Source organism: Poecilia mexicana, unplaced genomic scaffold (genome assembly GCF_051168715.1).
Source record: "Poecilia mexicana isolate PSO_F unplaced genomic scaffold, ASM5116871v1 scaffold_6, whole genome shotgun sequence".
NCBI classification, from domain to species: domain Eukaryota; kingdom Metazoa; phylum Chordata; class Actinopteri; order Cyprinodontiformes; family Poeciliidae; genus Poecilia; species Poecilia mexicana.
The window spans coordinates 30,624,359-30,637,654 of NW_028263375.1; the positions used below are offsets into that span (position 1 = coordinate 30,624,359).

General features: G+C 39.4%; 1 protein-coding gene across 2 annotated transcripts in view; it reads right to left on the minus strand.

The window, feature by feature from the left end:
* cep290 (centrosomal protein 290) overlaps window positions 1–13,296 on the minus strand; it is a 60,285-nt gene that overhangs the window by 591 nt on the left and 46,398 nt on the right. The window contains exons 40-51 of one of the 2 annotated variants that reach the window (XM_088006579.1): window positions 12,714–12,856; window positions 12,363–12,518; window positions 9,407–9,530; window positions 8,137–8,808; window positions 6,613–6,747; window positions 4,524–4,610; window positions 3,662–3,826; window positions 3,452–3,574; window positions 3,194–3,363; window positions 2,707–2,848; window positions 2,239–2,312; window positions 1,209–1,291 (exon numbers count right to left, since the gene is read on the minus strand). In XM_088006579.1, the coding sequence (XP_087862705.1) occupies window positions 1,209–1,291; window positions 2,239–2,312; window positions 2,707–2,848; window positions 3,194–3,363; window positions 3,452–3,574; window positions 3,662–3,826; window positions 4,524–4,610; window positions 6,613–6,747; window positions 8,137–8,808; window positions 9,407–9,530; window positions 12,363–12,518; window positions 12,714–12,856 (2,074 nt within the window). The remainder of the gene's footprint in view (window positions 1–1,208; window positions 1,292–2,238; window positions 2,313–2,706; window positions 2,849–3,193; window positions 3,364–3,451; window positions 3,575–3,661; window positions 3,827–4,523; window positions 4,611–6,612; window positions 6,748–8,136; window positions 8,809–9,406; window positions 9,531–12,362; window positions 12,519–12,713; window positions 12,857–13,296) is intronic. The other variant, XM_088006578.1, reaches the window with a different exon arrangement.

Consider the following 13,296-nt stretch of genomic DNA (forward strand, 5'->3'; position numbering starts at 1 on the left):
TGAGTTTGCCAGAAGAATGCTATTTACCTAATTTCACTTTAGTGGAAGGTTTTGGGGGAAAGGAAATGTACAATTCAGTTATAATTTGATCTCCTGACTCTATGGGACCAGTCTGAGGTATGGCCCATTTGTTGAAAAGAACTCCACACCAGTGTGCAGCGCAAAGTCCACAAATGCTACATCTACACAGCAGGCAAATCAGAATTTTTTTAAATTTTTTTTATGATATCTGGCTTTTTCACGGCAGTCTGAACGACCCAGTTCCGATCTTTTCAGCCCCAAATGATGCAATTTATGCCACTTCCATATGTGGTGCTAATTCAGAGATGTACGTCCGCAGTCTGAACAGTCTTTTCACATTTTGTCTGACTTTTGTGTCACCAACGTGAGACATGAGCCATAATTCTGCACCAGAAGAAGTCAGTTCCTGTAAATATGGACGAAGACAGTGGCTGAAAATGACCATATCCGGCTAATCATCAACTTATGAAAGAAGTCTGTCAGTGAAGCGCATCACGTCACAACCCCACCACTCTTAGCTCCGCCTATGCATCCAAACAGGCCTCTGTACGGAAGTTGCAGTTAGTGCTAGACTAAATATTGTTTTGTTGTGATTTTGTGACAGCACCGTCAGCTCCTATTTCTGAATAAACTCTAATAGTGAGCAATAAACAGCTCAATCCATTATTCTGTAAACAGAGCGCTGCTGTGTGACATCAATGATGTTCTTATTCGGACGCGGGTTGCTTCAGGGTGGTAAACCGTTCTCATTGTGGTATGGTTTCATTAGCAGTGTGAACGATCACGCAGAAAAACAAACATCTGAATTAAGCATGGAGACCTGCTGTGTGAACAAAGCTTTACACCTGCAGAAAGTCCTGACCTCAATAAGACAGAACACTTCTGAGATGAATTGGAGCAGAGACCTTCTTGTCCAACATCAGTGGACCTTCCAGATGCACTTGTGGGAGAATGGTCAAAATTTTCCTTGTAGAAAGCCTTTTTGGAAAGGCTGAAGCTAAAACATTTTGGTGGCAGACTCTACGTTAAAAATCATGTGTAAAGGAAAGTGACTTTTGGCAAAATAGTAATTAACCAACAACAGAATGTGCACGAGGTGCTTGACTAGATTAAGTTCAAGTCACGTCACGGTGACTGTTTTTGTTAAAGAACAGCATTAGTATAGTCGGGGAAAAGTGAAGATTCACCAGGTTCTGGAGAAGCTCCAGCATCCTGCTCCAGGTTCTGTTTCGGCTCCATGGTCGTCCTCTCTGGCTCGGCACTCTCCAGTCTTCAGACAAATAAATATGAGTTTAGTTGCATCATCAACTGGTCATCTCCCTGATTAAGTGTGTGTTCATGCAGCATCTCGAGTTTAAGATTCAGATAAATTCTATTTGACTTTTAAAGAATTTCCCAATGATCACCAACCTTTATGAAAATTATGTTTCTCTTGATTTGTATGAGCATCCATTCCCTTAAACTTTCCCATATGTTGCATAACAAACACAAACTTCACTGGGATTTTATATCATAGATCAGCACAAAGAAGTTCATGACCACACTGGAAGGAAAAAGGAAACATGTATGCATTTCTGTACCTCTTTACTCTAATACCCCTAATTAATCACCACTAGCTTCTGGACGGTGATCACTCTTTGTAAACAAACAGACAATGCAACAAAATATGTAAATGTCAACTTTTAGAATGTTTCTTCTCACTTTTATTCACTATTCAATAATTATTACTTTGATTTAGAATGAATGCTAAACTGATTTTAGTTGCCCATGAGGTCTGTGTGGTAATATATTATTAATTTAATCTTCAGATGCTCTTGTTACAATATAGTACCAGACAGTAAAAATTCTTCACCACAATCTTCTCTTTTGATTATAAGAAAATGTGTATTTTTTTTAATTAATCACACATAAAATTTTATATCACTCCAATTGTAGTTCTTAGTTCCTTTAGTCTTTTTCAGACACTTACTTGTCCATTTTGTAGTTGAAAAACACTTTGAAAAACACTGACCTAGTAAACCATTTGTGTTTTGTGTAAGTCTGCCCCAATAATGCTAACAAAGCTAGCTCAAATAGAAACATTTTTTATTCAAATGAAGCATCTACACCTTAGGAGTCCATTTTTTCCCCCACAGTGCCTGTTTTACAATACGCTCCTAATACATGTGCAGTGATGATGGAAAAAAAACAAAAATCACATAAAGATAATTTACATACCTGACAGCTTGGAGATCCTTGGAGCTCCCCACATTAGTCTTTGGAGCTGCTGGAAACTTTTGTAACACGTCAACCTGAATGAGCAACAAACAGAGGCATAAAAGTTTACCTCCTGTCATCATCGGCAAGAAAGTTTTTTTTTTCTTGTATAATTATACAACATACAATTAAAATCATTTCTAGGGGGTGTGCTGTGGTGGCGCAGGGGTTAAGCACAACCCACTATATGGAGGCCTTAGTCCTCGATGCAGCTGTCGCAGGATCGATTCCCGGCCCTGGTGACCCTTGCTGCATGTCCTCCCCCCTCTCTCATTACCCACCTTCCTGACAATTAACTATCAAATAAAGGCCACTAGAGCCAAAAAAATCTTAAAAAAAAAAATAAAAAATTTATAAAAGAAAATCATAATTTCTAGCAGTAGTAATGTTTCCAGTCAGTCTGTTCCGACTCGACTGATTATCTGGTACCTGATCTTGGAGCTGCCTTGCCCGTGTCTCGGCCCACTCCTCGCGCCTCTTGGCCTCTTTGAGCTGCTGCTTGAGCTCTGACATGCTGGAGGTCTTCTGGGAGAGCTGCTCCTCCAACTCCTTCATCTTGTTCTCAAACATCCTGCCAGTCCAACACACAGTCTTGTGGATACAAGGTTTTCCCTTAGTTAAGTCTCAGCTCACTTACCTATAAGTTTTAGACCTTTTAACGTTTAAGACTAAAACTTAGACTTCATGATGACTTTTTAAGACCTTTAAGACCTGTTATACAGCTTGCTTTCACCAATAGTTTTCTTCTTGCATAAAGACCAGACTTGTGGAGTCCGTTAACAATGCTGTCCAATCGTGTTGTGTTACATCCCAGTAAAACAAATTCCATTTTTTGTTGTGTAACATCCTAAATTGTGGCAGATTTCTAGGATTGAGGGTGTGAATACTTTTGCAGTGCTCTGCAGATTTTGCTAACCTGGCAACAACAGTGGTCCTGGAAGCTTTGCCTTCGGGTCCCACAGCGGCAGCTTTGGACAGAGCCGCTCGCAGCTTCTGCCTGGTTTCCTCCAGCTCAGACTCCAGCTTCTCATTGGTCGCCTCCAGACTCGTCCTGCTCACTCTCAGCCTCTCCGCCGCCTCCACTTCCTGCCCAAGCGCAACGCGGACACTCAGACGAGACCATGGACGAGAAACTGGCAGTCGGAAAACTGATGGAACATAAATAAAAAGTCACCCTTTGGATCTCTCTGCGGAGGCGCTCGTTTTCCACCACGATCCTCTCCAGTCCTTTGGTTTTGGATTCCAGTTTTGCGCTCAGCTCAGCTTCGCTTCGATGTTTCAGATTCTCATAGTCAGCCTGGAAGAAAACCATTTTCCTGTCATCTGCAGAAACAAAACCCGGAAACAAAATCCGCGTGAAGCGGACAGCAAACAGCGTGCCAACCTTCAGCTTTTTGTTTTCCTTCTCCAAAGCGGCAACTCTGTCTTGCTCTGCACGGCCGCTGGATTTCTTCAGCGCCTCGTTCTCCCTCTGCACCCTCTCCACCACCTTCTTCATCAGACCAATCGTCCTCTCCAGCTCAGGGACCGTTTTGCCGCTGAAACCAGCCTGACGGAGAACAGGCTTTAAGGAAAATGTTGAACCTTAAAGCTGCAGTATGTAACTTATAAAAAAATGTTTTTTACATATTTGTTAAAATTTTCAATGTCATAACAGTATAAGGTTTATACATGTGAAAAAACTGGAGCTCCTCTGCCTTTTCCCAGTGCGCCCAGTGCAAACTGCAGAAATGCACCACTCAATTTGAAACAACCAATCAGAGACAAGAGGAGGGTCTTAGCATTGTCAATCACTCTCATGCTCCCCGCCTTTCAACCTTTGCGAAAGCTGGTCCACCACGACGTAACCTGCCATGAATTCTAAGGCTAGTTAGCATGGCCACCGATGATGGCAGATGAACGATTTTTCTGGAACGGTGAGTTGTTTTTCCACCATTAGCACATTGAACAGCATTGATTGACAGCGCTAAGACCCTCCTCCCAGCTCTGATTGGTTGTTTTTGACTGGGAGTTGTGAATTTATTCAACGGCAACACTAGCTCAGGGAGGAGGAGTTCAATTTTTTCACTATGACATTCATAGTTCAACAAATATGTTAAAAAATATAGATATATTTTGAAAACTTACATATTGCAGTTTTAAGTTGCTTTTATCAATTCAAATTAAATTATGTTAAATTATGTTCCTGGAGTGTTTCTAAAACAAAAAAAAACATCTGTCTGCACAGTAAAGCAAAGCTCTCTTACTCCCCGAAGGTGTACCAGCTTCTTCTCGGCCTCCGCTCCCTCCTGTTTCAGAGCCGCACACATCTCCTTTAGGTCTGCAACCTGATTCTGTAGAAACAGAAAAAAAAAATAATAATAATAAATAAATAAATATATATATATATATATATATATATATATATATATATATATATATATATATATATATATATATATATATATATATATACCTGCTTTGAATTATAGAGTCTTACTTAAAGGATCTGAAACAAAACATATTCATGTGTTAGAATGGCCCACTCAAAGTCCAGACATAAACCCCATTGAGAATCTGTGGTGAGATGGGCCACGCCCCAGCAAATTCACTTCAAAGACAAAGGCTGCAATGCTGAGAAAAAAATGTTAATCACCAAACACAGCAGCTGCCCTGGCTTCAACCTGTTTGACCTGCTGACCTCAGGGGGGCGCTACAGCTGCATAAAAACAAAAACACACTGAAAAGTGGCTTCTTCCCAAAAGCAACGAACACGCTCAGTGCTCACATGCACTAATCATATGGTGGTTATTTGTATGTGTGCATGTATATATTAATTTATTACAATGTTTACACTATTTGAGTTGAATTTCATATTACAGCACATGTGTACAGTGACAAACAATAAATTCAGTTTTTCCCCAAGTATTATAAGCCTGGCGGGCCACCAGGCTTTACTTGTGCCCCCACCAGGCTAAAAGTTGTTTATTTTATATTTTTTATGTTTGCATTTTTTAAGACTTTATTACGGTGGCTTGAAGGTGTAAAACGGGTGCAAATATGCAGCATTTTATTTGTGATTGCAGCGATGTGTTTGTGATTCTAGCATTTTATTTATGATTGAGTCCTTTTTTTGTTTGCATTTGTTTTGTTGATTGATGGTTTTTACTTCTATTTTCTGTTATTACAGCAATTTTTTGGTTTGCATCATTCTCTGTTGCATTTGTTTTTTTGTTTTCTACATGTGATTACACCTGGTTTTGCTGTTTGCTGCACCGTTTCACCTGTTTGCAGTTCGTTTAGCCGTTTGCTGCGTGTTTGCACCTGTTGGCTACCGTACCTTATAGTTGGTGTTCATGTATTAACCTTCCAATCTTCCAATAACACATAAATATCAAGTGATATTTTCTAATTTCCTGTCAATTTTAAACATTTTTTAACTCAAAAACACAGTGGGCTGCTTAATGAATGACTGCTCTAATGTCTACCACCAGACTTAGCAAGTTTTCCGGGGGAAACCCTGAAATTCTAATTCTAATTTCCCAAGAGCCCCACCTCAGAGTCTTTAGGCCTCCAATTGTTAGTGGAAAAAAAACAAACAAACAAACTAACTAACAAAAAAACAAAAACAAAAACAACCCCCCCCCCCCCCAAAACAAGCAAGGCTCATCTTGATTCATCTTTCTAAAAACAGACTCGAGCAGCACAACTTAGCTCTTGTAAAGCATGGTGGTGGAGGAGTGATGAGCTGGTGTTGTTTTGCAGTTGTGGAACTGGGTCACAGAATCAACAACAGACTCATCTGTTTACCGCAGCACAGAAATCTGTCAGACAGCTGGAGTTTGGGCCACACTGGGTCTTGAAACCATCTAGCTGTGCAGGAAATCTCCAGCAATTGAGGGCATGTTGTAAAGAAGAGAGTTGAAATTCCTCCATGACGATGTAACTCGATACTGGAAATTATTGCTGCTTACAGCGGATCTATAAGCTTTTAAACCATGGGTTATTGGGTTTTTTTTTTTTTTTTACACACGTCTTCATTAAACAATGACAGTATGGAATCAGTTTTGTGCTTCTTCATCTGAATATTTTTAAATCCTTTAAAAGACAAGATCTCTTTATTATATCCTAATGTCTAAAACCATAAAATTAAAAGGTGTTTTTTCTATTTCCAGTGAAATAAAAAAGTAGGCCTGACGCCATAAACATTAAATCAGTTAATCGCATGATAAATTAAAAGAAACTCAAAAGTTTGAATTTGCTTTATTTATCAGTTTTCTCTTTTCTCTCTTTCTACCAAAACTGATCTTCAGTCTGGTGATTTGGTCTCAACTATCCCTTTTGGGTTGGTCGTACCTTCAGCCTGGGTAGATCTTGGTTGGCCTGCTCCAGCTGGAAGCGCAGCTCCAAGTTCTCTGAGGCCAGCTTGAGGTTTTCCTTTGAGATGTCCTGATCTCTCTGTGATGGAGTCCTGGTCCCGCGTCCCGAAGTCTAAAGAACGGCAAAGTCTCAGAATGAGCCACACATGTCCAACGGTTGAGTACCGAGAAAATGCAGTGGAGGGAAAAGCTTTAAGAAGGAAAATGATTAACAGTAACTGTGTTTCCATTGACCATATAACTTGATATTCTGAAAATAAATTTGCAATTTTGGGAAAAAAATAAAATTATTTTTTGATAAGTTTTGTCACTAAGATGAGATTGATTTTTTGGCTTTATCTAAATTGGGTTATTTTGCAAAACTGCAATGGCAACACTTTTTTGCACACGATCAACAGCCAGATGTTGCCACTGCTTGAAACCATGAAGAAGAGGACAGGAAGTGGTTAGACGACGATGGCACAGCATGTTTTTTAATAACTTGCCTCATGAACAAACTTATTCCTTTTCGACATTAGCAGAATATTGACAAAGTCGATCCCTAACATTCCCAAATTTGAAACATTTGGAATGGAAACGCAGCTAGTGTTATTTTTATTTTTTTTATTTTTTTTTTTACATTTTGTTGCTTTAAAACCATAAACGTCTGTGTTTTATGGGGGAATTTTATGTGACAGACCAACACAAATGTGGAAGGAAAAGTATATGTGGTTTTGAAAAGTGGCAAAAAGAGGCTTGAAAACTGATGTTCCCATTCTGTCTTCTTCCAATCTTAGAAAGAACAGCCTGGTGAAAACCAGCCTGCTGTTCTACGCTTTGCTTCCTACAGAGGGTCTGAACCCTCGGCTACCGAGAAATGATCGCTTCCTGGAGACATGGACTTTGTTGCAGTTTTAAAGTTCACCCAATCACTAACGTTTTTGGGTGTGACGTATGTAATACAGACTACAATTCAGAAACAGCGGAGAAAATCGAAGTCATCGTTCACAGTTTCTCCCTCTGTTCGCTGATTGGCTTGGTTGAAATTCTACCAGAAAATTCACTTTAATGGGAGAAATCATACACGGATCAGTGGAGATCAGAATCGAGCAGAAATGTGTAGGGAGGCCATGGCCAGGATACAAAGAATGGGCAAAAGTTTCAGAGTTTAGACCCAGAAAGACTTTACACTGAAAGGTGGTTCTACAAAGTATTTACTTCAGAAAGCTGAATGCAAAAGAACACATAATTTCAGCCATGTTTTGTGTTGGCCTCTCACATAGGTTCTTAATAAAATATGCTAAAGTTTCTGTTTGTGATGTGACAAAGATCAAGGGATAAATACAAAGAGCAAGTGGAAACCTGAAGGCTGTGATGGACAATGACAGGGAGGAAACGCTAACGAGACATTTCACTGTCTGTGTGTAGCTCTGGTTCTGCCATGTCTAATGCTATCACAGCTCTACCACCTCAGCAGCCAGGGTTTAAAGGAGGGCTTGGGGGGATACACAGGCTGGAATACCTTCTGATTCTTCACAACTTCCTGTTTTTGTGTTTGTTTGCCCCTTTTTGCGTGGACAATTCTCTCCGGGCGTTTGCTCAGAGTGATACTAGAATCAACATCAGGATCAGCTGAGAAAGAATTCTGGTCATCTTCCTCTACTTCCGTTCTTGTCGTCACGTCTTCTTCTTTCTCTTTCACCTTTTCTTCGGCATTCTGGGTCCCCTCCGGGATAACTCTGACATCATCATCATCGGGATCCATGCCTTCACCATCTGGGTCAGGTTCGCCCGGTTTCTTCCCGCTTTCGCTCATTCCACCGCCTGTCGTTGCCTGTGTTGCAGACGGAGGCGAGATGGATTCCGTCCTTTCTGACAGATCATCAGAATCGGCACCATTCCCTTTTGTGTCGGGCGGTTCATCCTGTTCCACATGCTCCGTAACGTCACATCCAACAGAGATGCTTTCTTCATTTTCTCCAACAACTGCTGCTGTTTGCCTTTCATCTTCCAGGCGACCCGCATCAAGGTCCTCTCCTCCACCCGCCTGGCTCTGCGTGGGCTCCCCTTGTTGGTCGAGGGCACCTCCTGCGGGGTCGTGGGTCTCGGGAAGCTGAGAGCACGATGCTCCGTCCTCAACATCAAACGTGAGTGAACAAATCCCACTAAGTGCCCGGGAGGAGAAGTGTCTCCCCTTTGCAGGCAGTGAATCAGATCAAACCCAGGAGGAAGATGAAGAAACAGAGGAAGACTGATGAACAGATCGCTAAACATCTCCAGACCTTCAAACAGAGCATAGGCCAAGTACTACATCTTGATGTAAATGCGATGTCTTGCCATGCTTGTGAAATATGATGCTCATATTCATGTCTTCCAGGCGAGCTCTTAAACAGAAGAAATGCTGGTTAATACAGCATAAATATGTTCTCTGTTGTTGACTTTGCTCCCAGATTCCAGTCCTCCGAAACAAGAGAAAGAAATGTCAATGTCAAATAAACTATTAATCTTCCATTTACTTTAGTGCTTTGATGGTAAAACACCAGAACAATGTTCCTACTGGACTGCTCCTTTTGACTAAAAAGGAGAAATGAGGACTTCTTTCCATTAGCGAGGCCAAAACCAATTCTTTTTTTTTTTTTTTAATACCTTAACTCTTTCGTTTATTACTTCAGCTTTACCTGCGAATATGAGCTGTGTTTTAACGAGTAATAATTCAGGGACATCTGATATGAGATAAAAAAAAAGTCAAATGATCGTATTTGAGCAATAAATATGCAGCTTAAACACTTTACCGAGGGTCTGGAAGAGGGTTCCTTGGATATCTGCCTCTCTAAGGAGTGGAGTCTCTCCTCTAGAAGATGGTTCTTTGACATAAGATTATCCATGGCATCATCACGAGGCAAGGCCTGCTGCTGCCTGCACATTCAACACGACAGAAAAGGAACTTTTTACAAATATAAGTGAACCTTTCATTCTCGCACCTCTAAAGAAAATCCGGTGCAACGAACTGCCTTTAAAAGTCTCCTTATTTAATGTGCATGATTTAATCTCAGCTGTCCTGTGAGAAGATATGAATGCTTTTTTTTATAGTTCCATTGTAAAATAGTAATTTCTCATTATCTATTAAGGCTCTGAATATTTTATATAGATAAAATGCACATACTGCTCATAAACATGTTGAATTTGTCTGATATGAAAATATTGGTTTGTGTTGGAAACTTCTCTTTATTTCAAACTTGAGACATGTATCAAGAGGTTAGCCTAGCCTTCATGTTTTCTAAGCTAAAAGTAGGAGTGCACCAATTGCAGTTTTCTTACCAATCACCGATCTTTAAAAAGCCAGACTGCTGATTCCTTTTTTTTGGTTGATACTGAAAGCTTCTCTCCATTTCAAACGTGCCCGAGACGTATCAAGAGGTTAGCCCAGCATGTATGCTAACGTTTTCCAGGCTAAAAATAGGGGTGCAGAACATGCACTGACTGAAGTTTTCAGGCCGATTACTGTACTTTGAAAAGCCTGACCGGCCAATTCTGATTTTTGTTGATACTGAAAATTTTTCTCCATTTCCCAAGCCATGTATCAAGTGGTTAGCCTAGTGTATCCATTGCAGTTTTCTGGCCAATCAGTTCAGTATTTTAAACTTGAAAAGCTGAGATGTTCCCTGTAAGCTAGCTATTACACCACTTGGGAACCATTTGCGAGATTTTTTGATTAATGGAAAGATGGACAATAGCTGTTTCTGTACAGTAATCTGTGCATAAAATGTTCATTAGTGTCTCATTTTATGTCACATTGCTTTAATTTTACTTTTGCCCACTGACAGATGGGTCATATTCCAAACACCCATCCATTCATCCCTTGTAGACATTATTGAAAAGGTTCTAGCTATCATTGCTTATCACAGTTTTTCCTTCCACTCAACTTTCCATAACACTCTAAACAGCCAGGTTCTTTTTCAGTGACATTGTTGAGTGTTAGTGTTGTCTGCTGGATAAAGCAGTGTTCCCCATAAATGTGTAGGCCATTCTATATACACAAGAGTTTGTATTATATGTTATTTTTGTATTTAAATCATTAATACTGTTAGTGTTTGTAAGGTTATGAGTTTATTAGAAGACAAATCTTGTTTTTTTATTAGCAATAGTTCACAGTTATCAAAATTAGTAGAAAGAAATGCCTATAACTCACTGTATCTAATTTGTTGACCATTCAATGATAATGTGATTCATTAAGATGTCATTCCAAAAATGTCCCACTCTTTCATATGGTTCATAGTCTCTGAACATGTAGCGTGGACGTTCAACTCAACTTCTGCCAGCAGGTGGCACAATTGAGTCCGAGTCAAATGTTAAATTAGGGTCCTGTCAAACGCTTGACCTCGCCACGTTAGTGGCAGCAAGGTGTTAGACGGCAGACTCTTCAGTCTGCAGATATCAGATCGAACCCTCAACAAGAGCGGAGCACAGCGTGTGAAACATCCGTCTGAAACGCCGACACGCAGAACGTTAACCGTCGCCTCCCTGACCTGACGTCTGCGTCGCAAGCGGCCTTCAGTCGGCTCTTGCAGCTTAATGAGAATCTACAAACTCAGCGACGTCGGCTCCAGAGACGAGTAAAGGTCGTCTCTAAAGGTCATCGGTAAAGCCTTCGGGTCTCTGAGGAGGCAGCTGGGACCAATAAAACTGTCTGACCGACAAGTTCGGAAACCAGAGCCCTTCCGGAAGTTCGAAGCTCCTGTCGGATAAATGATCAGCTGGTTTAGTAGGAATCAGAAATATCTCGGCTGCCTCCGTCCAACTACTTATGCTAATAAGTAACACTTTTTTAATATAATGTAAGATGTTTGATTTCAAAGCAGACAAGTAATAGCAAAAATATTAGTGTCTAGATGTGAAAAGGTGAGAGTAACATACCCCCAAAAAAGCTGGTTCTGCATAGTGTTGACTCATGGAAGTGGATTAAAACCAGTCTGACAGTTATTGGATTTGTATTTATAAATGGGGCTTTATTATATACTGTCCAGGCAAGTAGTGCCTTTTTACAGCACAATCAAGTATGGTAACTAGGTTACCTTCAGTTATTATAAACATGATCTATTTTTAAATAGATCATGTTTTAAAATTTTTTAATTTTAATCCTGAAACACCATTAAAACAAGGAGCATTGAAATACTGTCTATATGATGCCACATGTAGCCTATTTGAGAATATTTTGATCAGTTTTTGATTTTTTTAAATGAATATTTATTTTGCTAAATGTGGCATAACATGACAGTTGGACACAGTAATATGATTCCACATGCAAACTTTACTATCTGTGAATATTTTGATAATATTTTGATAATTTATATATATATATATATATATATATATATATATATATATATATATATATATATATATATATATATATATATATATATATATATATATATATATATATATATTTTTTTTTTTTTTTTATGTATTAACTCTGTGACATTTAATAACATTTAACCATTTTCTATTCCAAAAGCATTTCATCTCGGTATATGGAGATAAATGCATATTATTACAGATGTAGACTTGTTCATCTGAGAACATTTTGGTCATTTCTTGATTAATTATTGATTTTTTAAAATGATTTTTATGATGACAAACATAAAAAAAATACTTTTAACTTATCAGGATAGTTGAATTCAGTCAACACCAGATCTGACACAATCAAAGTGGACATTAACTCTAATGTAGGCTCATATATGTACATACTTTATGGTGACAATCTGGGTTTCCAGCTCAGAATTCTTCTTCTTCAACTCCTGTATCTGCCTTTCCATGTCGTTGGCTCGTACCCCCACCACCTGGTCGGCGGTCACACCTCGAGCTTTCAGTTTTTTCTGCAGCGCAGCCTTCTCCTGCTCCAATCTGCAAGCAAACGAAAGCACACAGGGTCAATGGATGAAAAAGACAGAGCAAACCATCTGAATGATGCACAGCTGTGATCATTGAGCACTTTTTTGATTCTAAACAGGAACATAGGGAATGATAAATCAGTCATCAGCATAACTGTATCAAATCTAGGCACTGTGCATACCAGATTTATGATGTACACACGCTGACCTGCCATAAAGATCTTTAAGAGTGCCGAGTTGCTTTGACAATGATTCGTTATCTCGTTCCTTCTCCTTCAGGGAATTCTTCACCTTTTCCATCCTAGCCTGCCATCTTTTGCTCTCCTCCCACCGCACAATTTCATCTTTGGTCTGTTGGAGAAACAGGTTTTGCATCAGCTAAACAGACAATCATACATGATGAGGTTCTTGGATTTAATCTAAACTCCTGAGCTAGCAGAGGTGTAAGTTTCATGAACCTATTTGAGAATGCTAAATGTGGGAATATTAAATGTTTGCTAGTCTAATTCTCAAACTGGATGCAAAATAAAGTTCAAATCCTTAAAAAACTTAACAGAGTCTACAGAGGCATTTTATCCACATTTAAATTTATTCCTGTAGAATTGATCAAACCTATAAGTAAATGGAGCTGGATTATCTAAGGCCAGTGATGTTTGTGACAGCGTGTGTAGAATAAACACTGTCTAATAGCAACTGATGGTAAATGTGGTGAATAAGACGTTAAAAAGGGCTCAATTACAGAGACTGGACCAATCCAATATTGGTATAAGACACTGATATATCAATTAAAT